Consider the following 24,040-nt stretch of genomic DNA (forward strand, 5'->3'; position numbering starts at 1 on the left):
GTGTTTAGAAAACAAAAATGTGCTCGGAATCTGGCTTTTCTCTGGTTATTTGTGTGTCTGGGCTGTGCCCTCACCGGGCTCCTCTGCTGTGCTTGCAGGACATTGAAGCCACCATGAACTCAGCCCTGAACGAGCTGCGGGAGCTGGAGAGGCAGAGCAGCGTCAAGCACACGCCCGACGTCGTCCTCGACACGCTGGAGCCCCTGAAAACGTCGCCAGTGGTGGCCCCCACCTCGGAGCCCTCCAGCCCCCTGCACACCCAGCTCCTCAAGGACACTGAGCCCCCGTTCCAGCGCAGTGCCAGCACGGCCGGGGACATTCCCTGCACCTTCCGGCCGGTCAAGTCCCTCAAAATGGCCACGCAGGTGAAGCCCCCGGCCACGCGGCCCAAGCCCACGGTGTTCCCCAAAACCAGCGCCACCAGCCCCGGCGTGGCCTCCTCTGCACCTCAGCAGCCCCCTGACAAGTCCTGTACTGTCTGATAAACCCCATGCTGCTCTCTGGGTACAACTCCTGCTGTTCCAGACGAAGAGACTCTGTCACAAAGACATTGACGTTCCTGTTTAACGAATCCTTGGACTGAAGGTCGGTTGTGAACTGCTGCTCGCTGCTGGGAGCTCCTGAGCGGCAGCAGCCTCGTCCCACGTCCCCAGGACGGCTCCTGCCACGCTTGGGAAATCCACAATCCACCATCCACTGTGAAGCTGAGCAGGAAAACACCAAGGGATGATTTTGGTTTCGATGCCTTGTTCAAGTGTTCGGCCGCTGGAAGGAACATTTGGTGGTGTCCTGTTTTTGGATACTGGTGTAGTGACTTCTGTATTCTGTGTTTCATTTATCACAGGGAAACAATAGGATAGATTTTAGTCTATTGCATGTTTTGGTGCCACTGGTTACGTGGAGCTTGGACATGCCTGTTTCTTGTGCATTATTATTATAATTATTATTATTATTATTATTATTCCGTCGCCCGCTGGTGCCACGGTGGTTAAGGGTCTGTCTCGACTTCCGTCACACACTCTGGTTTTGTTTGTTTGCTCCCCATTTCTCCCCCTCAGGGCCAAAGCCCTTGGCCATCCAGCCTCATGCTTTAGTTGTCATGGAAAAAATAGTTTACTCTGGAACACTCTTAGATTTTGTGGAGTTCTACGTAAAATGTGTCTGTGCAAATAGAAGCAAACATGTTCCTGAGGTCTGGGAGCACAAGAAGGAGCCCACTTGTTGCTTATGGACAATCTTCACTGGTTTCCCCCTTTGCTCTCCCATATTTAAAAGCAGCTTTATTGTTTCCAGTGTCATTTCCAGCCCGTGGGCTCTGATGGGGTGTTTGGTCTCGGGAGACTGAATGTAAAAAAAACAAGCTAGTTCTGAAAACAAGCATCCTCTGATGGGAGCCCATTCCCAACACACGCTCCTGGTTTGCCCACGCCTCAGGACGGATCCTGACCCGAATCCCAGCGCCAAGCACTGTAAAAACTTCGCTCAGGAGTTCTCAAGCTCCCTGCCTTGTCCCTCTCTGCTTCGGGCCGGTGCCTGTGACCGCTGGGAGCTGCTCTGGGGATCTCTGCTCTTATAGAGCAGTGCAGGGAACGCTGCTGGGGACAGGGATGTGACAGCATGTGGCCTCTGGAGTGGCTTCCCTCCGTGCTCCCTGGCATGCCTGCTCCATGTAGGACTGACCTGTGAATGAGTTCTTTGGTATTACTTGTATTTATCTGTAGCCAGCAGCATCCACGGACTCTTTTGTACCCCCCTGGGAATTCTCCACAGTGCCCACATTTATTTAATTTAATAATGAAAAGGCGTGTGCCACTTAGGAGTGGAGACTGGCTGACCCTCAGCTCGCCTCGTTCCTCAGCTTTTCCGGGATTTCAAACGAGCTGCACATCTTAGGCTTCCATCAAATCAATTCAGGCAAGGACAAGATAAGAAAAGTCATTTTTCTCGCCCGTTGAAGCCGAGTTTCCTTTCAGTTTGTGGGTTCCTGGTGACTGCAAAGTCGGTTTAATTGGCACTTAAAAGAAGGAACAGGAGTTGCTGAAATGTCCTTTTCTGATGCATTCAGGATGTTACTTGGAAGAATGGAACAGGGTCTTCTGCGCCCCTGTCCATCCCCACACGCACAACCCCCTCTCTACAGAAGCAATCAATTAATTCATTAATGAATGATGGCTTTCCAGCATGCCAGCTTTCCCTGGGCCCTGAATTAAGGACATGCAAAAACTGGGGAGCACTGGAAAGGTTTTGGTGAGAGCACTCCTCATTCCCCATTTCTCCTCAGCGTTCCCTGGGGAAGCCCCACGGTACGAGCGTGACTGTCCCTGCCCCTCCGGGAGCTGCCACCAGCGACCTTTGCTCTCAGGTTCTGATGGACTTCTACCACCAAGGAATCACTTGTTCTTTTGGGGAAACAAACAAACAAAAAAATAGATTAAACTTGTAATTTGTTGCTCAGGCAGAACTTTCTGGTATTTCCTTTTTAGTAAGAATTTTTTTTTTTTTTAATTTCTTTTCTTTTTTTGTCGGTCGTGACCGACCGAAGTTAATCTGTGTCAAGAGCAGGATCTCTGTAAATTGACTTTGCCTCATTTTAATGCCTTATTTTCTTTTTATATTTTTATGCCTAGCATTCATATTCCTAAGAATAAGTGTCCAGCCACGCACAGCACATGGGAGGAGCTGCTCTTTAACAGCTTCAAGGTCTGAAGTGTGGAATTAGATGGAAACAAACAAACAAAAAAAAAGACTTCAGGTTACTGTAACAGCAACTGTCTGTATCTGAATTATTACTGTGCTTCTCTAGCATCCACAGCTCTGGGACAATCCTGCTGCCAAGGGCACGGTGCTTGGCAGGATCACCTGGATATGGAGCAACTCAACTGGAATTCTGGTGTGCACTGTGATCGACACAAGCAATAGGACAGGCTGACGCTCGTCCTTCCTCTTCCTCGGGCGGAAAAATCGCACGCGGGGGAATAAAACAAGAAAACCACACATAAAAGAATTAAAAAAGGAGATTTTCAGCTTGTCTGCTTCACTCTGTGAACACACAGGGCTGAGGGGACTTCTGCTACGAGTGTTACATGAGCAGTCGCTGCCGGAAAGGTGGGAAGGAGGAACTGGAAATGTTCCCTCCCTGCGGAACCAGGAGAGGCCGGCGTGGAGTGGACAGGTCTGACACAGTGCTTTGCTTGGGGAGGTACCAATGTCACTCCACATCTTCATATCCCGAAGAAATTTTAGCTCTTCCACGGAAATCCTCTTTTCATGACTTTTTCTGTAACGTTTGTGTCAAATGTAAAGACAAAAGAAGTGTTTGATAACTGGAATTACGTCTGTCTGTTCGATAGTGCTTTGTATGAACCTTGTTCATCAGGTGTTGGATTGAAATAATCCAAAGCAAAAAAAAAAAAAAAAAAAAAAAAGAAACTTTTAAAATGAAACACGGTTTTAGGTGATCAATCTGAATGGTTTCTGAAGCTCAGACCTGTTCTGGGTTGTTTCCCTAGTTGGGAATGGAGCAGTGTGCTTTAACCATTGCTAAATTTCTGCCTCTCTGAGGCCGTCCAAAGGCTCGCAGTTTATGAATTGTAAATTTGTCCTTCATGCCCGAGCAGTGGGACACGATCAAACCCTCTCACTTTATCTGTACTGGGTATTTTATTGCAATGAAAATGAGTAAATAATTAGAGTGCACTGTGACAGCAGAAAAAAAAAAGTTGTTGTATATGTCTGTATTTTGATACCTGTTCAAAAGGAGTCTTTGGGTTTCCTGTGCTGAATACCTCATGTGTTGGGTTTTGGGAGTTTTTGTTGATTTTTCTTTTCTTTTTTTTTTTTTTTTTTTTCTTTTTTAAGGCAAGATTGTTCTTGCACAAAAGTAGGTTAAGATAACCGAGTTCTCATAAATTTATTTACTGAATCAAAACACTTCAGCTTGGCAAGAAATTCCATCTGTTGTAGTTCCCCACCTTGCACTTGGTACGGGGCTGAGCCAGCGCACCTGGAAGAGCTCCAGCAATACTGGGACAGGAGAAGTTCATTGCAGGTGGAGTTTGCTGCCTTATTTCTCTTCTTCTCTGTGTCAGAAACCTCAAATTCAGTGGAACGTGGCGTAGGTTTGGGGGTTTATTGAGCTTTTGGGAGATGTTCTTCTGCAGAAATCCGTGTCTCCGGTTCTCAGCACTTCAGGTCCTTAACCGGGCGTGTGGACTGGGGACACTGGAACGCTCCCTTGGTGGGATCGTGTGGAGGGGACACTTCCAGGAGGTGATGCTCTCAGTAAGGGATCAGGAATGATGGAAAAATACCCCAGAAATCCCCATTGAGACCGTTTGATCAACTCCATGAGGGGCTGAGCTCTGGCCCCTTGTCCAGCGCATCCATGAGCGCCGGTGGGAGGGGAAGGAGGTGCCCCTGTCCCCCGGGATGTGGCACTGCTTTGGTGGCCAGGTGAGGGGCACCTGAGCTTGGCAGGACCAAGCCCTGGGTGTACAGGGGTGTGCTCCAAAAACACACTGAACTCACCTGTGAGCCACAGGTAGGGAAACTGCTTCAAAAACTGCTCCAAAACCAGAGGAGAATGGGAGCACTGGGGCCTTTCCATCGCTTATGGGCCTGTCCAGAACAGAAAATTGAGTTTAACAAGCCAGGGATTTATTTATTTTGAGATTTTTAGCTTTCACAAAAATAACCAGCCCTTTTTTGGGCTTATCTGGCCTTGGCTAACACCCCACAAATGCAGCTGTTCCTTTAGTGGGCACAAGAGGTGGAAAGGAGAGGAATACTGTTCCCCCAGGGATGCTCCCGGCGCCAGCTCCGGGGAAACACCGAGCGCCTCATGGACTGAACTTTGGGGTTTGAGCTCTTTCCAGATGGGCTCTCTGCATGTCTCTGTGTCTGTGTGACAACCTGCTACTTGAAAAAAAAAACCAAACCAGAAATACTTGACCCTCTGCGTCGTGCCTGCGGGGCCGGGATGGCCCCGGCTGTGTCACGCACAAGCGGTTCCGCCGACCGCCCACCCGAAGGCAGATGGATTCTTTTCCAGGCTCGGTTCTAGCAGCAAACCATCATATTTGGGTGGCTCTGGAGATGCCAAAACAGCAGTTCAAGGCCTGGAAAACGTAAGGGTTTTGTTGGTTTTGTTTCTTTTCCTGTTAAATTTTGTGCTTCCTCTAACGTAGTTTGGGATGAAAGTGTTTTTCAACGATGGGCCAAAAAGAGGCGAAGGTGGAGAGGGGAGGCAGCTTCTTGCTGTGCTAATACTTGATCTGCCAAGCTTCATACAGGGTAAATATTCAGCAGTTTGCAGTGGGAATCACAGGTGGACCCGTCCTTTTGAGGCACTCACTCCTGAAGTGGACTTCACCAGCCTTTCCTCCAGGCACAGCCCTGAGATGTGAAGAACAACCCAGTCCCGAGGGGCTGGACTCGTGAGTGTGCCAAACTGCTGGAGCAATACTTGTGAGCAGCAGCTTCTCCGAAAGCCCAGCTCGATGTAGCTCAAACGGGGCAGTTGCTGAAAACCATCTGTGATTTCTGAGGGTCGCAGCGACGTCGTGGTCCTGCTGCGGAGGCAGGAAATTGGGTTGAGAAGTGTAGAAATTGTGTTTTCTGTCCGAACCTGGGGTTATCAACAGCAGTTGTTTCATGGTGGGATGGAATGTTCTTGCTAAAACAAGTTTCCATTGTTTCATGTCTTCTACACCAATATATATATGGTGTATATATTAAACTGTGTAAAATTGTACTTTGTACATAGAACTCTGTACAATATGGAGGTACAGCCTTTTTTTTTGTTTGGTTTTTTTCCCCCCTTTTGGTACAGTATTGTACAGTATTAGGAGTTGATGTGTTGGAAGTGTTAAATCCATACTGGGGCAACGAAATGTATCCATTGTCATTAGCAATAGTTTTGGAGAAATAAATGTTTTGGGTATGGTGGAAACACTGACCTGAGGGTGCCGGTGTGTGATGTCCTGGGTTTGAGTGGGAGAGAGGGAGAGCATGGCCAGGAGGGGCTCCTGGAATGCTCAGGAATGATGTTGGAGGTGCTGGTAAGTGGGTGAGGAGGGATCTGCAGGATTCAGGAGTGCGTGGTGCTGTCCTGGGCACTGCGACGCTCGATGGCAGCAGGGCAGGAGCAGCGTGGTGGCACAGGCAGAGGGGGGACACGAAGGATGTGGGATGGGACAGGGAATGGCCTGAAGCTGAAGGAGGGCAGGTTTAGATGGGATATTGGGAAGAAATCCTTCCCTGTGAGGGTGGGCAGGCCCTGGCACAGGGTGCCCAGAGAAGCTGTGGCTGCCCCTGGATCCCTGGGAGTGTCCCAGGCCAGGTTGGAGCACCCTGGGATAGTGGAAGGTGTCCCTGCCCATGGCAGGGGGTGGAATGTAAAGACCTTAAAGGTCTTTTCCAACACAAACCGTTCTTTCTGTGACTGCACTGATTCCTGATTCCAGCCCCGTGTTCCCCCACCCTGGGCTCGCACGCACCTACCACAGCAGGAATCCCTGGGGCAAACACTTCCCTGGCAGTGACCTGATTTAGAAATGCTTAATCTTCATCATTTTCCTGTGGAGGATGGACCTCCAACTGTCTGAGGAAAGAGGATTTAAGATTGAGATTATGGATTGGATCATTATTATTATCATTACCAGCTTTCCTCCATCTCGGCTTTTCAACAGGCCTTTTTCAGAGCACGGAGGGGGAATGTGGAAGGGCTGTGTCATTTTGGCTTCCTTTTCTTTAGATTCCAAAGAATTACTTATTTACAGTGAGGTTTGATGTTTAACTGAAGCATTTTTCCCCCCCTGTCCCTGGGGTGAGCGTCCCTGTGCTCCCTGTCCCACATCTCCTCTTGTAGGGGTTCAAGGGCTGGAAATCTGGGATGCTTTTACTCCAGAATCACAGCAGCCTCTGTGGCACCACCCTAGAGCAGGCTGAGCACAGTGGTGGTGGTGGTTTTTTTCTTTTTAAAACATGAAAAAGGAGTCAGAGAGCAGTGGGGTGACACAGACAACAAGGGGGTTTTGATTTTCCCTTGGTCATTGTCCAGCAGAAGAAGCTGTGATTATCCCTTAAACCCTCATCAAAGCACAGGTGGGGCTGACCCTCCCTCCCAAACCTTTTTAGGGTGGTTTTTAACAAAGAAACACCGTGGTGAGTGCTGGGAGGGTCCAGCTCTCCCGGCCTGTCCCAGGGAGCAGGTTTGTCACGGGGACACTGAGGGGGCATCCCTGGCTTCGTGGTTTCTTGGGTTCTCCGACCCCAAGGACGAGGTCCCTGCTGCACACAGAGCTCGCTGCTTGCCCTTTATTCTTTGGGCTTTGCTGCCACCAGCTGGAACAATTAATCCTTGCCACAAATTGCTCTCAAGGCCGGGTTTTTGCTCTCCCAGCCTGGGCCAGACGGGCTCTCCCACCACACCAGGGTTTATCCCCCGTGGGCACATCCAGTCCTGGGGCTCAGATGGGACTGGGGGGTCAGCTGGGAGGGAAAACCTGCTGATGGGGCAGCCAGGAGAGGAAACGAGCTGGGAATTGCAAAAGGATAGTAGAAGAAACGAGAGTGGAACTGGAAGAAGCCAAGCAGGTCTTGGGGACGAGTTCCCTGCACTCCCACCCGTGGGCTTGGCCAGCACCGTGGGGAGAGACGGATGGCTCTGTTTAAGGACACAGCCAGCACATGCACAGAAAATGAAACCAGACACGATTTCAAGAAGTCACCCCAGCCCTTTCTCTTCCTGCCAGCTGAGCTGCAGCAAAGTGACTTCAATCAAAGTGATTTCAAGTTTCGCGTGGTTAAACCGGCGTCACTGCGCTCCCGCAGCTGCCGAGACTCTGCCATCCCTTCCCAGCCCCGGGCATCCCCCGGATAACCTCAGGGAAAGGGCCAGGCTGTGCCCTCAGCTCTCCGGAGGCTTTTCCAGGCACACTCACCCGTGGCTGGGAAAATGAAGCTCAGAAGGAATTAAGGAATTAATTAGGGGTGGAGTTTGAGTGCAGGCTGGTGAAGTGGTGTCAGTTTTTGGATGCTGCACACACTGATGAACTCTCAGACCTTTGGAAGCTTTATTGGTGAGGACAGAGCCTTTGGGCACATCCACGCCAGCCTGAAATGATTCCTGATGGGGGACCCTGGTGCTGAGCTGGTCAAGGTGAAACCAGAGTGAGCAGGGACAGCAGCAGCCCCGCTCTGCCATGTGCAGGCAGCAGAGTGCCCTGAATCCCACATCCTGCCCTGCATCCCACCCTGAATCCCACATCCTGCCCTGCATCCTGCATCCCATCCTGTCCCACATGACATATTCCACCCTGCATCCTGCATCCCACCCTATCCTGCATCCCACATCCTGCTCTGCACCCTGCATGTCACCTGCATCCTGCATCCCACCCCGTCCTACACCTCACCCTGCATCCCACATCCCACTCTGTCCTACACCTCACCCTGCATCCCACACCTCACCCTGCATCCCACATCCCCCCCTGCATCCCACCCTGTCCTACACCTCACCCTGCATCCCACATCCCCCCCTGCATCCCACATCCCCGACAGGGAGTCCAAACAGCTCCGTGACAGCCTTGCCAGGTGATGCTGTGCCAGGGGCCGAGCAGTGACCCTGTGCTGGCACAGATAACAAGGGCTGGACACGGATCCTGGACACGGATCCTGGACACGGATCCTGCTCCGGCTCTGCTTCCCAAATCCCTGCCCCGCAGTGCCGATGGCAGCCAGAGCTCAGCACCTCCTGCCGCTACCGGAGCCCGTCCCGGAGCAGCGGCTGCGGAGCCCGGCGTGCCCGGGGACGGCTGCCCCGCTGGGAAGTTTTTTCTCGAGCAGGAAGCTGAAGCATTTCCTCCTGCAGCGTGGCCGGTGCTCGCCGGGCGGGTTTTGCAATCCGCAGGTTTCAGTTCCCGGGCCGGGGAGGTGCCTGTGCCGCTCGGCGCTCCTTCGCTCCTGAGTTCTGGCGTCTGTCGGGGTTGTGCTGCCGGCAGGTCCCGGCCGGGCGGTTTCTGGCAGCACCGAGGGCTCGGTCCATGCTCAGCCGTGGCCCGGTGCTGCCGGGGAGGCTGCCCAGGGGAGCGGCCTTGGCCGGCGTTTCCCGGAGCGCTGCCGGGCACGGAGGGGTAAAGGCTGGGGCTCGGTGGGCAGCGGCCCCCGGGGTGAGCCCCGCGCTTCCCGCTGGACATGCAGAGCACCCCCAACTACCTGTGGAGCACCGAGGACCTCCTGGGCCAGGGGGCCACGGCCTGTGTCTACAAAGCTCGCAACAAGGTGAGCGGGGGCAACTGGGGGGGGCAGGAACCCCAAAACTACAGGGCCCCGGTGCCCCCCATCCCTCCCGCCCCACGGGATGCCCGAGCTCCGCTCCACTCGCCCTCCCGGGAGATCCTTGGCTGGGGAGCAGCTCAGGGGCAGCTTTGGGTTTTGTTTTCATTTTCCATGGGCTCCTTCCCCTGGCTCTGCGGGTCGAGGGCGGCTCTTGGGGTGCTCACAGCCGGGTCCTGCTCGCCGCCTTCCCGAGCGGCGCAGGGGGAAGGAGCTGTTTTCCGGGGAATGCCCAGAGGTTTTGAAAACCCCATCCTTGGCCATTTGCATAGTTCATGCAAACACTTGCCAGCCTTGGAGCGGGCTCTCCTCCTCAGCAGCCTTTGAAGTTTATTGAGCAAACTGCAGGCGCGGGGCAGGAGCGGCGCCTGCGAGAGCGGGCTGGGAACATCCCCATCCCTCGGGGAGCTGCCAGCCTCGGCTCCGGACGGGAACTTTTTGTGGAGCCGAATAAACACAGCGACACGCAGCACGTGGGTGCAGGGCCAGGAAGCGCAGGGAGGTGATGAACAGCGGTTTGTTTGTGCAGAGAGGCAGCATTTGCATCCCGAGTGGGCTGTGGGAGCTGTGACAGAGCTCCTGGAGCTGCTCTGCGCGTGAATGACATCACCTCGTGTTCTCTTTCCCTCTTTTCCCTCTTTTCCCAGAAATCAGGGGAGCTGGTTGCTGTGAAGGTTTTCAATAACGCCAGCTATCTGCGGCCCCAGGAGGTGCAGATGAGAGAGTTCGAGATGCTGCGGAAGCTGAACCACAAAAACATTGTCAAATTATTTGCCGTGGAGGAGACAGTGAGTGGGATCCCTCTGGGAAACCCTCGGGCTCACCAGCCAAGGGAGGGGACCTGGTCCTGCCTGCTCGGGGGGACCGGCCAGCTGCTGGGGCACGGGGCTGGCTGAGCCCCCCTGGCATCTCCCACCGCAGGGCAGCACCAAGCAGAAGGTGCTGGTGATGGAATACTGCTCCAGTGGCAGCCTGCTGAACGTGCTGGAAGATCCAGCGAATGCCTTTGGCCTGGCTGAGTCCGAGTTCCTCATCGTGCTGCAGTGTGTGGGTGAGTGGGGGGGGTCCGGGACCACCAGGGACCCAGACCCTCCAGCTGGGGACCTCGTGGTGCTGGTGGGACCCTGCAGGCACCAGCCCTGGGTGATGGGGTGAGGGCTCAGAAATTGCACCTCTGAACAGGGTGGGGTTGAGCTCTGTGTTGAGGGAAAGCCTGAGGGTTTCTCCTTGCTCAGGGAAGCTGCTGTGGGAACGGGCTGTGCCCCATGATGGAGGGCACAGGGGCAGTGCCCTGCCATGTCCTCATCCTCGCCATCCCCCCAGTCACACTGATCCCCATTTAACTGCAACCACCGTGGGATTCATCCCCTCTCCAGCCCTTCTCACATTCCTAAATCCAAACTGACCCCCCTGGAGCCCAGTGCTGCAGCCCCACACACGAATGCTGTTTTCCCCCCCCGTGTGCCCAGTGGCAGGGATGAACCACCTCCGTGAGAACGGCGTCGTGCACAGAGACATCAAACCCGGGAACATCATGCGGCTCGTGGGAGAGGACGGGCAGAGCATCTACAAACTGACGGATTTCGGAGCTGCCCGGGAGCTGGAGGACGATGAAAAGTTTGTGTCTGTCTATGGGACAGAGGAGTACCTGGTGAGTAGGGCATGTCCCCATGGGGGGGCTGCTCCCTGTCCCTCCATCTGACAGCTGCATCATTTGGGAGCAGCAGCGACTTGGAGAGCCTGATCCATATTTTTGGAAGGGGATGGGCTCGGTGCTTTGTGGCAGGGTTGCAGGGGATGGTTTTGGGGAGGACCCAGAGCTCTGTGCTTCCCCGCAGCACCCTGATGTGTACGAGCGAGCCGTGCTGCGCAAGCCGCAGCAGAAGGCGTTCGGTGTCACCGTGGACCTCTGGAGCATCGGCGTCACCTTCTACCACGCTGCCACCGGCAGCCTCCCCTTCGTCCCCTTCGGGGGACCCCGCAGGAACAAGGAGATCATGTAGGTCCCGTGTCCAGCTGTGGGTGGGGAGCTGGGACAGTGGCGGCGGTCCCGGGGCTGTGCTGGCTCACCGCTGGTTTAGCCCCACACGGCCTCAGAGCCCTGACAAGGGGCCCGTGGGGGGTGGTGTGTGTGCTGCGTGGGGAAGAATCCGTGTCCCATGTGCCACGTTTTCCCTCCAAATGGGATGGCTGGATGGGGCACTGAGCATGGGGGGATATCCCTGCCCGTGGCAGGGCCTTGGAACCAGCTGACCTTTAAGGTCCCTTCCAACTCAGGTAATTCTAGGATTCTGTAAAATGCATTCCCATGACCTCCTGGCTGAACAGCTGGAGGAGGAGGCAGGATTTATTCTGCCTTGGATGGTTTTGACTGTTTCTTGCAGCATTTTCCCTCTGGGCACTTTGTTTTCCCTCAGTGAATCACCAGCCCGTCCACGCTCTGCCCTTTCCCTCCACCGGAGGGATGCAGTGCCCAAACAGAGCTTGCTTGGCTCTGTCAGCAGTGAGCAATTCCCCTCCCACAGGTACAAAATCACCACTGAGAAGCCTCCCGGAGCCATCGCGGGCATCCAGAGGCAGGAGAACGGGAACATCGAGTGGAGCTACGAGCTGCCCATCACCTGCCGCCTCTCCGTGTGAGTGTCCCTTGCTGGGGCTGCAGCTCCCACGTCCTCACACGGCACAGGGGGGGTTAACGAGGCAGAGGAACTTTTCATTTTCAGGTGGCACAGCTTTCAGACCAGATCTTTGCTCTCCAGCCAGGAGAAGGGGCGCAGGGCAGGGCAGTGGCTCTCGGTGGCCCTGCAGTCGCCGCGTTTGTGACTCAGGGTTACACCAGTCCCTGCAAACATCTCTTCTTGCATTGCTGCTGCAGGGGCCTGAAGGACCAGCTGATCCCCATCTTGGCGAATATCCTGGAGGTGGATCAGGAGAAATGCTGGGGATTCGACCAGTTTTTTGCAGGAACCAACGACATTTTGCACAGGATCGTGGTGGACGTGTTCTCCCTGCAGCAGGCGTCCTCCCATCGCATCTACATCCACTCCTACAACACGTAAGGCTGTGCTAGAGGTACATTTGGGAAAGGAGCTGGGAAGCCTCAGCCCCTCACTTTAACAGGGAAACCTGGGGGCAGCACCATTCCCTTTGCACAGCTCCTAAACCAGGTTAAAACACACCAGGCTCACACCAGCCTCTGCTGGGAGTGCACTGATGGGCACACAGAGAGCCTCAGGGAGGTGTCCAAGGGGCTCTGCTGACCTTGTCTGATATTTTGCTAAGAGAAAATATCAATATTTTGGTATTTTGAGGGCAGCAGGCTGCTAAAACGATGGAAATCTGTGTGCTCACCTCATTGCTTATCCCCATCCTTTCATTTCTCTCTCCATTTCAGTACCACCAAGTTTTTAGATGCCGTCTTCAAACAGACAAATATAGTTCCTCACCACCAAGAATATTTTTTTGAAGGACACCTGTATGAGCTGGATCCCAATCTACAAGCTCATAATTTCTGCAAAACCACGGAGTGCAGCCCCCTGACTTTGCTGAGCACTTCTGAGCAGCCCGAGGATGTGGTGGGGGTCCGGTACAGAGACCGTGAGTGTCACAGCAGGAGAGTGGCTGTTGCAGGAGGGATTTGTTACAGTTGTCACCCCAAGAGATTTCCCATTTCCCTCCTGGGTGATGGGCCCTTTTCCTGCATGATCCCAGGTCCTGGTGCCTGGGCAGTGTTGGACCTGGATCCCAGTTTCAGCAGAATTCCCATTTCACCAGACTGGTCGCTTTTCCCACTGCCAGGTTGTGCCAGTCCCCGTTCTCAGTAGTGACCCAGTTCCAGCAGCGGGGAGTACTGGTTCCCAGTGCCAATTCCCACTCCTGATGCCAGTTCCCAGTGCCAATTCCCAGTCCCGTTTCTGGTCCCTGGGGCAGGACAGGAGGTGGAGCAGGATTAGGGGCTCTCAGGGTCCGTTTTTCGCCCTGCCCTGTGCTGGTGCTTCACAGCCACGTGCCACACTGGGCTTTGCAGGGAATTCCCGCCTTCATCCATGCTTCCAAAATTCCTTTGAGGGCTGCACGGAGCCTCCAGCACTGAGGCTGAAATCCTGAGTGGCCACAGGGCTTGTTTGGCGGGTGGGAGCTGCCCGCAGCCACAGCCTGGGGCAACCCCCCCGACCCTGCCTGTCTTTGCAGCGGCGCTGGAATTCCCGAAGTTGGTGCCCAGGGTGGACGTGGTGGCCGACTGCAGTGCAGCCAAGGTGGGTGTGTGTGCCAGGGGGCCAGGGCAGCCCCTGGCACTGTGCTGGCAGTGCCCTGGGCCTGGCACAGGTCCTGGCAGTGCCCTTTGCCTTGCAGAGCGCCGTGGGTGCCGCTCACCAGACCCTGCGCGTGGGGCAGGCCCTGCGGCGCGGCCGGGAGCTGCTGGCCAGGGGCCTGCACTGGGTGATGTGAGTGACAGAGCCACTGCTGGGGTGGGGCACAGAGCGGGGACACGGCCCTGCCCACAACTGAGGGGTTTGGGTGTTGAGTTAAACCCTCCTGGGGTATCCTCCTGATAGTGCAGGGCCGCTGGAGATGGTGGGATGGGGTCCTGGGGGACTGGGAGGGAGCAGGGCGTGAGGGGCAGTGTGTCCCCGTGGGGCTGCACCTGTAGGAGAACACCCCTCGGTGTTCTGAGGATGCTCCTGTCCCCTTTTGTTCCTTTTGGGTCCCTTCCTTCAGTTTAGGAGAGGCTGAGGAAAAGAGCAGGGTTATTATTATCATCATCACTGCGTGAGCATCTACTGGAAGTGTTCCTGCCCATGGCAGGGGGTTGGAATGAGATGGGTTTTAAGGACCCTTCCAAGCCAAACCATTCCATGATTCCATGATGAATTTCACTGCCCTACCCACTCCTTTTGGGGCAAGACAGTGAGCAGAGGGTGAGAGACCCTAAAACCAGCAGCCACAGCCAATTTTAGGTTCCTCCAGCCCCCCTGTCTCACGAGCAACCTCAGAGAAGCCACCAGCTCCATCCCCACCCCCTTCCCACGCAGCTGGCCCCGGGATGGGTCTGTGACTCGGGAGCACGTGTTGGAGGAGCTGTTCTCTCTCTCGGCAGCGGGAACCTGAAAACGGAGTGCTCCAGGATTTTGGAGCAGAGGAGGGGGGCTCACTCCGTGCTCGCCTGCCTGCAGCTCACCGAGGTGAAGACACACGTGCTGTAAGTGAGGTTTGCAGGCTCTGGGCGGTGGCTGATAAGATACGGGGCTCTCAAAGGTGCCTGGATAATCAGGAATAAGGAGAATGCCAGGAATAAGCTGATACCTGGGAGGCAGGAGGCTTTTTCACTGTGTGGGAAACGAGCCACTCTGGCTGGCTCTCCCTCAGTTTTTAATGACCAATCCCTGGTTTCTGGGAGCCCAGAGTTAGTCCTGACTCTGGCTGCTGCTCCGGGGTTTTCTGACTGTTACAGCCCTTGAGCAGGAAGGAGCCAGGGCTGCTGCCAGCTCCAGGGAAAGGAGAATTGAGTTGGGATAAAATAAAGAGCAGGATGGCACCAGCTGCAGGGCCCTGCAGGGGTCTGGCCCCCATCACCAGCCCCGCTCCCTGCAAGCAGCCCTGGAGAGCTGGGCTGCATTCCCATGGATCCAACAGCCACCTCCCACCATCCACGGGGAGATGTCCCATTTCCTTGCAGGAGTCTCCACTGAATTATGGAGGAACCCTGGGCTGCCCTCAACCTTCCCCTTCCCACACACCCGTTCCCACCCGCTGCCCTGGGCCAAGCTGAACCCATTTTATCTAAAGCAACCCACAGATATTTCGCTTTTCTGTTGCTTTTTTTGTTGTTTCTGTTGTAGTGGAAAATCCTTTGCTGCTGGGCTGCTGTTCTTTCATTCTTTGCCATTTAGCAAAGTCTCTTAATTTCCATTTCATCTGAAAAAAAAAAAAATAGGGACACATGGTTCCCATTGAGCTCAGCGCTCGGGGCTGGGGTGCCAAGAGCAGCAGTGCTGCAGCTGGATGCTCTGGCTCTTCCAGCCCTTCCAACACTCTGGATCAGGAATATTTCTGCTGACTTAGCCAGTGTGCCACGCTCAGCCCAGCGCTCCCGTGCCAGCTGCAGGGACACAGACAGCATCCGAGCTGGCCTGAAGCCAGTGGGTGGAAAACCGACAATTTTGGAACAAATTGGACACAACAGGGCGAGTTTTTACCAGATCAGCATTTTGCATGTCGTGGCTCAGATCTGGCACTCTGAAAGCTGACTTGCTGCCTGAGGAAAGCACTTTGCAGCCCCCCAGGAGCCCAGCACGGGCTGGATTCCTTTGCCCTGGTGACAGCTGCCTCTGGATTATTTCCTCCTTCAGGAATATTCATTTTCTGTCATTCCTCAGGCACGAGGCCGTTCCTGCAGGCAGCAGGGGCCCGGCTGGGGTGGATGTGGCCGTGGTGAAGACAAGGCTGCAGAGGGTGAGGAGCATCCCCAGCCCGAGGAGCACCCCAGCTCTTGGAGCAGCTGGTCCCGACCTCTCCCCTCCTCCGCAGGTCGATGAGGAACTCTCCCAGTGCTCCCACAGCATCTTTGACTTCCAGGGGACACTGGATGGGATTTTGGCCGAGCTGGTGAAGGACAGGCAGCAAGTGCACGAAGACAAAAGGTTTGTGGTGGAGTTCCTGGTGCCACTTCGCTGTCCCCACCCGGATGGAGCAGTTCCCCTGCCAGGCACAGCCCCTCGTGCCGCCCCCACCCACGGGGGGTGCTGGGGGATGCCCTGCACAGACATGGGGAGCAGCACCCCTGACTCACAGCGGGTTCATATTCCACCCCAAAGTGATGATTTCACCCCAAAGTGATGATTTCACCCCAAACTCACCCCCTCCCTCCCGAGGGGCCTCACGCTTCCTTCCCTGTCCCGTGTCAGCATCCAGCAGATCGAGTGCTGCCTGGAGAAGATGCAGCTGATCTACAAGCAGTTCAGGAAGGCCAGGACGTGTCTGCGTGAGTGCTGGGGACGGGGGACACGAGGCAGGAATGTCCCTGCACTGGCCCTGTGGGAAAAGGGATGGTTTCGGTTTGCTGGGATTAGCAGTTATTTCATGGAATCATCAAACCACAGAACGGTCTGGGCTGGAAGGGGCCTTGTAGATCATCTGTTTCTGTCTCCTGACAGTGGCCCCGGGGGCTGAGCCAGGAAAATCCCCTTCGGCAGCCTCTGTGTGTTGTGAAACTGCCCATTTATTGGGTTGTGAGCAGGAAAACGGGTGGTGACGGTGTCTTTCCTCCCCAGGGCTGGGCTACAACGAGGAACAAATTCACAAGCTGGATAAGTGAGTCCCAACCCTCTCCCCTCCCCAGGACCTGCCCCTTGCTGGTGTTTGGTGGTTCTGATTGGATCCCAAAGGGATATAAAATGTCCCTGATGCTGTCAGAGGGCAGCTGGAGGTGGTTCCTGTGCTGGTTCCTCCTTGCAGGACCTTCACAGTGAAGGTTTCAAGCTGTGAAGTCTTTCAGGTGAAGCTGTGGGAGAAGCTCTGCAGAGGGGGGGTCAGGGAGCTGCTCTTGGGCCACACCCCTGTGCTGAGGGGTTAAACTCATTCCATGATGGGATAAACTCGCTCCAGGCTGTTGCTCACACAGGACTTGGTCTGAAGCCGTTCATTTACTGAGATGCTGACTTAGGAAGTGTCCCTGCTTTCCCATCTGCTGAACTTCAGTGGGAAGGAAGTGCCTGATGGGTTTTGTGCCTTTAAGAATCCTCCTTTCAGTTTCCACCGAAACCAGGGGAATTTAACACAGGCAGGAAGTAAAATTCCCACTTCAGCGTGTAGCAGGGAGGCTGAGACTTCCCAGACTCCTTTGTCTCACTTAGTGCTCGGTCTAACCTTGAACATTTGCCTTAAATTCCAAGGCAGAGACTTCTCAGCAGTGCCCTGGGGGGTGACAGGGGACTGTATCCCTCCAAACCTCCCTCCCCATCCCAGTCAGGGTTTGTTTTCTCTGTCGTTCGTTTCTGAGCATCCCGCCCCTCTTTCTCCATTCAGCTTCAGGTCTCCCGTGATGTTCCTTTTCCCACATTTAAGGAAATAATGCTGTTCTCTCTTTTACTCCTGGGTTCAGGCTGAATTTGGGGAACCTGGCCAGGAAGGTTCTGTCCATTTTCCAGAATGACTGTGTCCAGCAGTACCAGGAGGCCCTGGCCCTGCACAGCAGCAGGATGAGGTACCAGCCCCGCCACAGGGACCTGGGAGAGGGGACTTTGCAGTAACCCACCAAGGATCAGGGCTTCCCAGCGCTCTCCGCTATGGATGGAGCGTGGAGATGGGGATGGAGATGGAAATGGGGCTTTTGGGAGCTGCTGAGAACCTCCAAAAGGGTAGCAAGCCCTCAAACAGCTCTGTGAGCCCGTTGGAAATCCCACTGTGTGGGCTGGCTCCCTGCTATTTTATGTTTATTTTTTTTTAAAGCCCCTAAACTTGCAGCTGGAGCTCAAGCAGCTGTTCCCTTGCTCTGGGGTGGGGGGAGAGGTGATTTTATCAGGACAAAATTGCCACTGAGGCAGAGAGCTCTGCTTACCAGGGATGGTTTTCTGTTAAATGGTGCTTGGGGAATAATGCAAAGAGCAAATTACCCCGCAGTGAGTGAGAGCAGTGCACTGCCTGTGGCAGAGCAGGGAGGGGGAGAGGATGTTGCAAAAATTGGATTTTCATGGCAAGGTTGCTTTTCCAGAGGAGCAGCCTCCCCTGGGCTGCCCGTGTGGGTGGAGGGAGGAGGAGTTTCTGCAATACCTTACAATTAAACCCATTTTTTTGACCTGGGCCCGTTTCTGGTGGGGAGGAGCCCTGTGCTGGATTTACAACTGGAGGGGATTTTAAGGCTGGAAGTTTGTCTGGGGTGCTCAGAAATGCTCCAGGAGCTGAGGGCAGGGTCTGCTCTGTCCCTGTGCTCTCCCAGCCTTCTCCTTGCCTTTTCCCTGCCCCATCCCAGTTTTATCCCAGTCTTTTCCCTTCCTCCTCCCATTCCCAGCCCCAGCTTGTGCCACCAGGGGTTTCCATGCTGCCAGCCCTCACCCAAAGGCAGGTTTCACCCTGGGGACAAAAACTGCGTCCCACAGTCCCCCCATCACCCCATCCCACCACAGGCAATGAAATCTCCCTCAGCTCCAGCGGGAATTTTGTCTCAGATTGGGATTCCCCCCTGGATGTGGAGCCCCACAAAACCTGTGCAGTGCAGGAGCCCTGTCTGCACTAAACCAGGGCTTTACCTCTGCCCACAGGGAGGAAAAAAACTTCTCCATGTTTTCCTGGGGTATTTTTGTGCCTGTTTTCCTGTCCTTATGGAGAAACACCAGGAGTCTCAGCTGGATATTTTTAATTTCTTGTTACTTCGGTTTTAATTGTCCTGTTTTGTTTCCTGCCAGGGCTTGTGGGGTGGTGACTGTTTTTCTGGGGACTTGAGGTGGATCATTCACCTGAAATACTCTTCCCTTAGTCTGTTTTTTTTTAAAGCCAAAACAAACTTTTTTTTTTTTTTTAAATACAACTCATTATGTCCCTGCTGGGTGTGAGGAGCCCTTTTTGGGTAGATGCTCAGTCCTCCAAGGGACAAGAGGCCCAGGCTGTGCTGGGTGAAGTGATGGGCCTGAGCTGCCTCATTTACAAGCAACTTTCCCTGATTAATTAGCTACTAGTGCTGTTTGGATAGCCTGGCCTGTGGTGGCTGTCAGAGCTGTAATTACAGCACTGCTGACACTCATTTGCTTTCCGTCAGGATTTGGAGTCCAGACAGGGCTGCAAAAAGCATCAAATTAAAGCACATTAAAAAATTAATGATGCCAAGCGTTGACCGGGAGTTTTGTCTTCATTTTCTCCTTTCCAGGAAAGTTTGTGAGATAAAGAAGCAGCTGAAGAGGCTCAGCAACCACATCAGCACCTGCAGTGTGGAGATGATGGAGTGCCAGGACTGCCTGCAGGGCGTAGGTGTCCCGGGCTGCAGCTCCACAGCCTCCTCCTGCTCCCTGAGGATGCTCCCGCTCCCCTCTCCAGGGTCCAGGAGCACCTGGCTTAAGTAGGGGACCCCTGGAGTATTTTAACCCCCCTGCTGCAGTTCTCTGTGGGTGATCCGAGCTGGAGGTGTTGTTTTGTCCCGCTCCGTGAGCAAGGAGTGGGGAAACCTTTGGCAGGGGCGCTCCTGGTCCTGAGGATTGCCTGGCACAGCCCAATAAATGGGAGTCACAACAGGAGGGAAATGCTGCTTCACCTCCAGCTCCCCCAGCAAAGCTGCTGGGCTGGGGCACAGCCTCCTGGTAGATGTGCAGGTCCTTGGGTCACTTGATTTGCTTTGTCCTGGAGCAGTGCTGGGTGGGACTCTGTGGGTGCCTCTGAGTGTTCGCCCCGGGGTCAGCCCCACAGGCGGCCCCTGCTGTGGGAGCTGCCAGGACTCTCCATCTCCACAGGCTCTGGACAGGTTTCTCCAGATGGAGAGATGGAATTTGGCCCCAGCTCCTCCCGTGCCTTCCCCTGTCCCCCTGAGCCAGGCACGCCAGGAGATGGCTTTGCGGTGAGTCTTTGGGAAGAGGGATTTGGGGACAGCCCAGCTCCTTGGGGAGGAGCAGAACCTCCTGCTGCTCATCCCCAGGGATGGGGTGAGTGCTCTGTGCCCACAGGACTGGAAAACTGTCCCTGTTGGGTGTGATCCTTGCTCGGTGTCCTGTGGGACATCCCAGCCCTTCAGCAGGAGCTGCTCCCATGGGAAGCAGGAGCTGAGCAGTGCAGGAGTGAGGGCTGGCTGTGTCCCTGCAGGATGCAGGAATGAAGGGGCTGGTTTTGTCCCTGCAGGATGCAGGAATGAGGGCTGGCTGTGTCCCTGCAGGATGCAGGAATGAGGGCTGGCTGTGTCCCTGCAGGATGCAGGAGTGAGGGCTGGCTGTGTCCCTGCAGGATGCAGGAGTGAGGGCTGGCTGTGTCCCTGCAGGATGCAGGAATGAAGGGATTGGCTGTGTCCCTGCAGGATGCAGGAATGAAGGGGGCTGGTTTTGTCCCTGCAGGATGCAGGAATGAAGGGATTGGCTGTGTCCCTGCAGGATGCAGGAATGAAGGGGCTGGTTTTGTCCCTGCAGGATGCAGGAGCTGCTGGAACAGATGAGGTCGGTCACCTGCAATCTCCAGCTCAACAACAGCATCATCGAGCGGTGAGTGAGAGCACCTGGAGCTGCTGCTCCGAGCAGGGATTCCTGCTCCTTCCTCCAGGAATGTGGGCACGCTGTCCTGGGAGGGGTGTGGGGTCTGGTGCTGCCCTGGGAGCTGCCAAGCACAGCCACAGTCACTCCTGGGGTGCTTCACGTGGGGTTTTAACTGCCCCGGGTTTGCATCATGGTCTGGCAGCAGCAGAATTTATCTTTCTTGGACTTTTAGCTGTGAACTTCTCCATCATTTCTTCACCCTCTTCTCAGCCTTTTCCCTGTGCTGCCCAGCACTGACCGCTGCTTGCTGCCCTGGGGAAGGAGATGCTTTCTCTTTCTGGATGAAAATCTCTGCAAAACCCAGCATCCACTGCTGAAAACCCTCCTGCACTTCCTCCTCTGCAACCTTTTCTTGAGGCTCTCAGTGCAAATGGACAATGGGAATATGTACGTCAGGATGTCCAGGAGTCTTAAAAGAAAAAAAACCCAAGAAATTGGGAATTCAGCCCTGTTTTTGGGACCACATCTAACCAAAATCCTTTGGGTTTGTCCCTGCAGGTTGGGTGGGGCTGCTCCCGCTCCCACTCCCAGCGTTTGAGGGCCATGGTGAAGGTGCAGCTGCTGAGGCAAAACCACTTCCCACCGCAGGGAATTCGCAGCACCTGGAGCCGTGGGATTTCCGTGCTCTGGGAGCTCTCTGTGTCCTACCTCTCTGCTCCAGCTCTTTGCACGTTCACCCCCATCAGCTCCGAGTGCCCTGAGCCTCGGGAAGTTTGGCCAGAAAATTGAGTGGGGTTTTGTCTTCTTCTTTTTGAAAAATGCTTGAAGGACTCGGTGTTTTTATGGCTTCTCTGTATCACTGTGTCAGGTGAGGAAGAAGAAGAGGCATGGCCTTTTTTCTTCTTATTTATTTAGGGATTATTCCCACTTTTTACGTGCTGGAGTGGGGCAGGAGGGATGCTGGTGGCTGTGAGTGCTTGGAGCTGCCCTGGGAAGGCATTCCCAACACTTCCCTGCTGTTAAGCTCCAGAGAAATAGGATGGAGGGGGAACACATCCCTCCCACCTCGTTGTCCCTCGGGAATCGCACAGAGAACTGCAGGAGGACCCTGGAGATGCAGGCCGGGGCCGTCCCAGCCCTTTGTTAGGGACGGTCATTCCGCTCTGGTTTTCCGGCCGTTCGCTGACCTTGGGGTTGCTGAGGAGCTGCAATTCCCCGATGATCAGCCAGGGCAGCGTGCGGAGCAGCGATGGGGCCTGCCGGGATCCGGGGCTGGGAGATGGTATCAGGAGGTGTTTGTGGGAAGGGTCAGCCACGCTACCCCTCACCCAGGTGATTTATGGGCTGTCACCCCCACCCCACACCCCCATCCCATCCTGCAGCATCCAAAGCAGATCCCACCCTGCTGGGCTCATCCCACCCATCCCTGGCACATCCCAGAGCCAGGACACATCAATCCCAGCAGAGGCAGCAAAAGGAAGGAGGAGCAGCAGCTGCAGGGCTGTGCCCGGCCTGGCTTTCTTGTAGGAACATGCCAAGGGTGCCCAGGAGCCTCCCCCGCCCAGGAAACCTTTCCCTGCTGGAATTTGGCACCAGAGCTCCCCATTCATTTTAATTGTAAAAACCAACATCCTGAGTGTCAAACCCAACTATTTGCTGTGGAGAGGTGGAACTAATCTGTCACTTAAAAGCTTCTCTCCTACAAATCATTTTCTAAGATTCTCCGGGTTTTCTAATCGACATTGTTTTTAATCCAGCCAGAATTCACTGATATTCCCGTAGGAACGGGGCAGGGAGCCCAGGCAGGGTCCCTGCTGCCCCTCCTTGGATTCAGTGGAGCTGCACTGACTCGCACCAGCTGAGCATTTGACCTGGAACATGTTTGGCTTCAACAAAAAGGGATTTATTTCTTGGCAAACAGAAAAAAGAGTTTTTGCTAATAGCCCTTGTCATGCTTAAAGTGCTGTAACACAGCAGCTGCAGAGGGGACTTCTGGAATCCAAATGAAACAGGAATTTTCCTGCCAATGTTAATTACTTGGGGTGGTTTTTTTCCCAAAAATATTTTAACCTGTGGCCTAAAAGAGCTCCCTGCTCTGTCAGCTCTGAATACCTGCAAGGATAGCTGGGCAGGATAATGACTCTCATGAGCCTCTTGTGCAGGCTGAGCCAGAGCTTGCTGTGGGGACAGAAAATATTACATTTATTTAGTACTTTTATCCCCCGGGGCTGCAGAACAGAGACTGGAGCTGTGTCCTGGGATGGTGCTGGGGAAATAAAAATCCAGAATGGCTTTAGGAGGTTCCCAGCCGGGTGCCAGGCAGACCTTTACCCTCAGAAAAGTAATTTTCATTATTGCAGGTGATTCCTGATACAACTAACAGTTTGTGGAGGACATAGGCTAAAACACCGAATTTTTGTGGAACAATTTGCTGAGGGATAAAGCTGCTGCTGTTTTCAAGCAGAAGCAGAGGAGGCATGAAAGTGAATCAGGATCCTGAATGGGGAAGGAAAAGACCTTCCAAAATTTAATCTTGCTGCTTAGCACAGAACAAAACTCGATTTTTTCCAGCTGCATAATTCCTCCTTCGGCTTAAAGCTCTTATTAGGGACTGCTTATGGCGCTAGGCTGCTGTAATTCAGAGCCAGTGTTTTAATCCATCCTTCAAATTAGAATCCTTGAAAAGGATTTAGATATCCTTGGCTTATCCTGTCCTCAAGAGTACACGGGAGACGTCAAATTCAGCTTTCCCTAAGCCCAGAAGCCAGGATTCACCCAGCCCCGCTCTGCCTTCACCGCGCTGCCCCTCGCCTTCCTGCTCTACCAAAAACCAGAGACATTCGGGGGCAATTCTATCTGGATTAACGTGTTTCAAACCAGAGCGGGTGCGAGCAGCAGAGAAGCGCCGGCGGTGTCCTGCGTGACTCGGGGATGTGTCACCCTCTCCAGCCTCACAGGGCTCAGGAGCAGCAGGGACCTTCCCCTCCCGTGTGACATCCCCGGCGCTAAAAGGAGGGGGTCACTCGCAGTGGCAGGTCCGCCCACCCCCATCCGTGCCCTGCCAAGCCCCCGGTGCCCCGGGGAGGTTTGACAGCAGCGCCCCAGGCACCGCTGCGCTCCGCGCTGCAGCACTCCCAAGATTTGGCCGCGGTGTTTTCCCTTTCGCGTTTCCCGCAACCGCGGGAGCCTCAGCTGAGGGAGACAATTCCAGCCCCGGGAGCCCGGCCGGCCCTGCAGAGCGGACAAGGGGCTTTCTTTCCCCCGCTGCCCGCTCTGCTGCGGTGCCCCAAAGCCGGGGCAAAGCGGGTGGGACGCGGCTGCGCTCCCGCAGGAGACGCTGGGGAAAAGCACCGGCTGTGCTTCGTGCTGCGGGACCCCCGGGGGGATGCACGGACCCCCCGGGCCACCCCAGCCCCGCGGGGGTGCGTGTCCAGCGGGGCGAGGCCCCACGGGAGCGGGGATTCCCGGGGAGGGGCTGTTGCGGGGACATTCCCAGGGCGCGGAGCGGGGAACCCCAGGGCGAGGAGCGTCTCCACGGGGAAACC

General features: G+C 54.8%; 2 protein-coding genes across 10 annotated transcripts in view; both read left to right on the forward strand.

Moving 5' to 3' along the window:
- SRGAP2 (SLIT-ROBO Rho GTPase activating protein 2) overlaps positions 1-3,429 on the forward strand; it is a 94,859-nt gene extending 91,430 nt beyond the window's left edge. For all 8 annotated transcript variants that reach the window (XM_068996099.1, XM_068996095.1, XM_068996096.1 and 5 more), the window contains one exon: positions 99-3,429. In XM_068996099.1, coding sequence (XP_068852200.1) covers positions 99-482 — 384 coding nt within the window. In that variant the 3' untranslated portion in view covers positions 483-3,429. The remainder of the gene's footprint in view (positions 1-98) is intronic.
- A 5,494-nt stretch (positions 3,430-8,923) lies between these two features.
- On the forward strand, positions 8,924-23,704 carry IKBKE (inhibitor of nuclear factor kappa B kinase subunit epsilon). Of its 2 annotated transcripts, XM_068995887.1 has the most exons (20): positions 8,924-9,279; positions 9,981-10,121; positions 10,255-10,384; positions 10,803-10,984; positions 11,172-11,332; positions 11,859-11,969; positions 12,209-12,388; positions 12,728-12,930; positions 13,525-13,589; positions 13,687-13,778; positions 14,432-14,533; positions 15,711-15,786; positions 15,862-15,974; positions 16,239-16,315; positions 16,605-16,644; positions 17,435-17,536; positions 19,193-19,289; positions 19,770-19,873; positions 20,433-20,504; positions 21,054-23,704. In XM_068995887.1, the coding sequence occupies exons 1-20, from the start codon at positions 9,193-9,195 to the stop codon at positions 21,091-21,093; spliced, it is 2,175 nt and encodes a 724-aa protein (XP_068851988.1). In that variant the 5' UTR covers positions 8,924-9,192; the 3' UTR covers positions 21,094-23,704. The 2 variants fall into 2 exon arrangements, with proteins under 2 accessions (XP_068851988.1, XP_068851989.1); XM_068995888.1 differs by lacking the exons at positions 20,433-20,504; positions 21,054-23,704 and adding an exon at positions 20,288-20,341.
- Positions 23,705-24,040: the final 336 nt, after the last annotated feature.

This window comes from Aphelocoma coerulescens, chromosome 26 (assembly GCF_041296385.1).
Source record: "Aphelocoma coerulescens isolate FSJ_1873_10779 chromosome 26, UR_Acoe_1.0, whole genome shotgun sequence".
NCBI classification, from domain to species: Eukaryota; Metazoa; Chordata; class Aves; order Passeriformes; family Corvidae; genus Aphelocoma; species Aphelocoma coerulescens.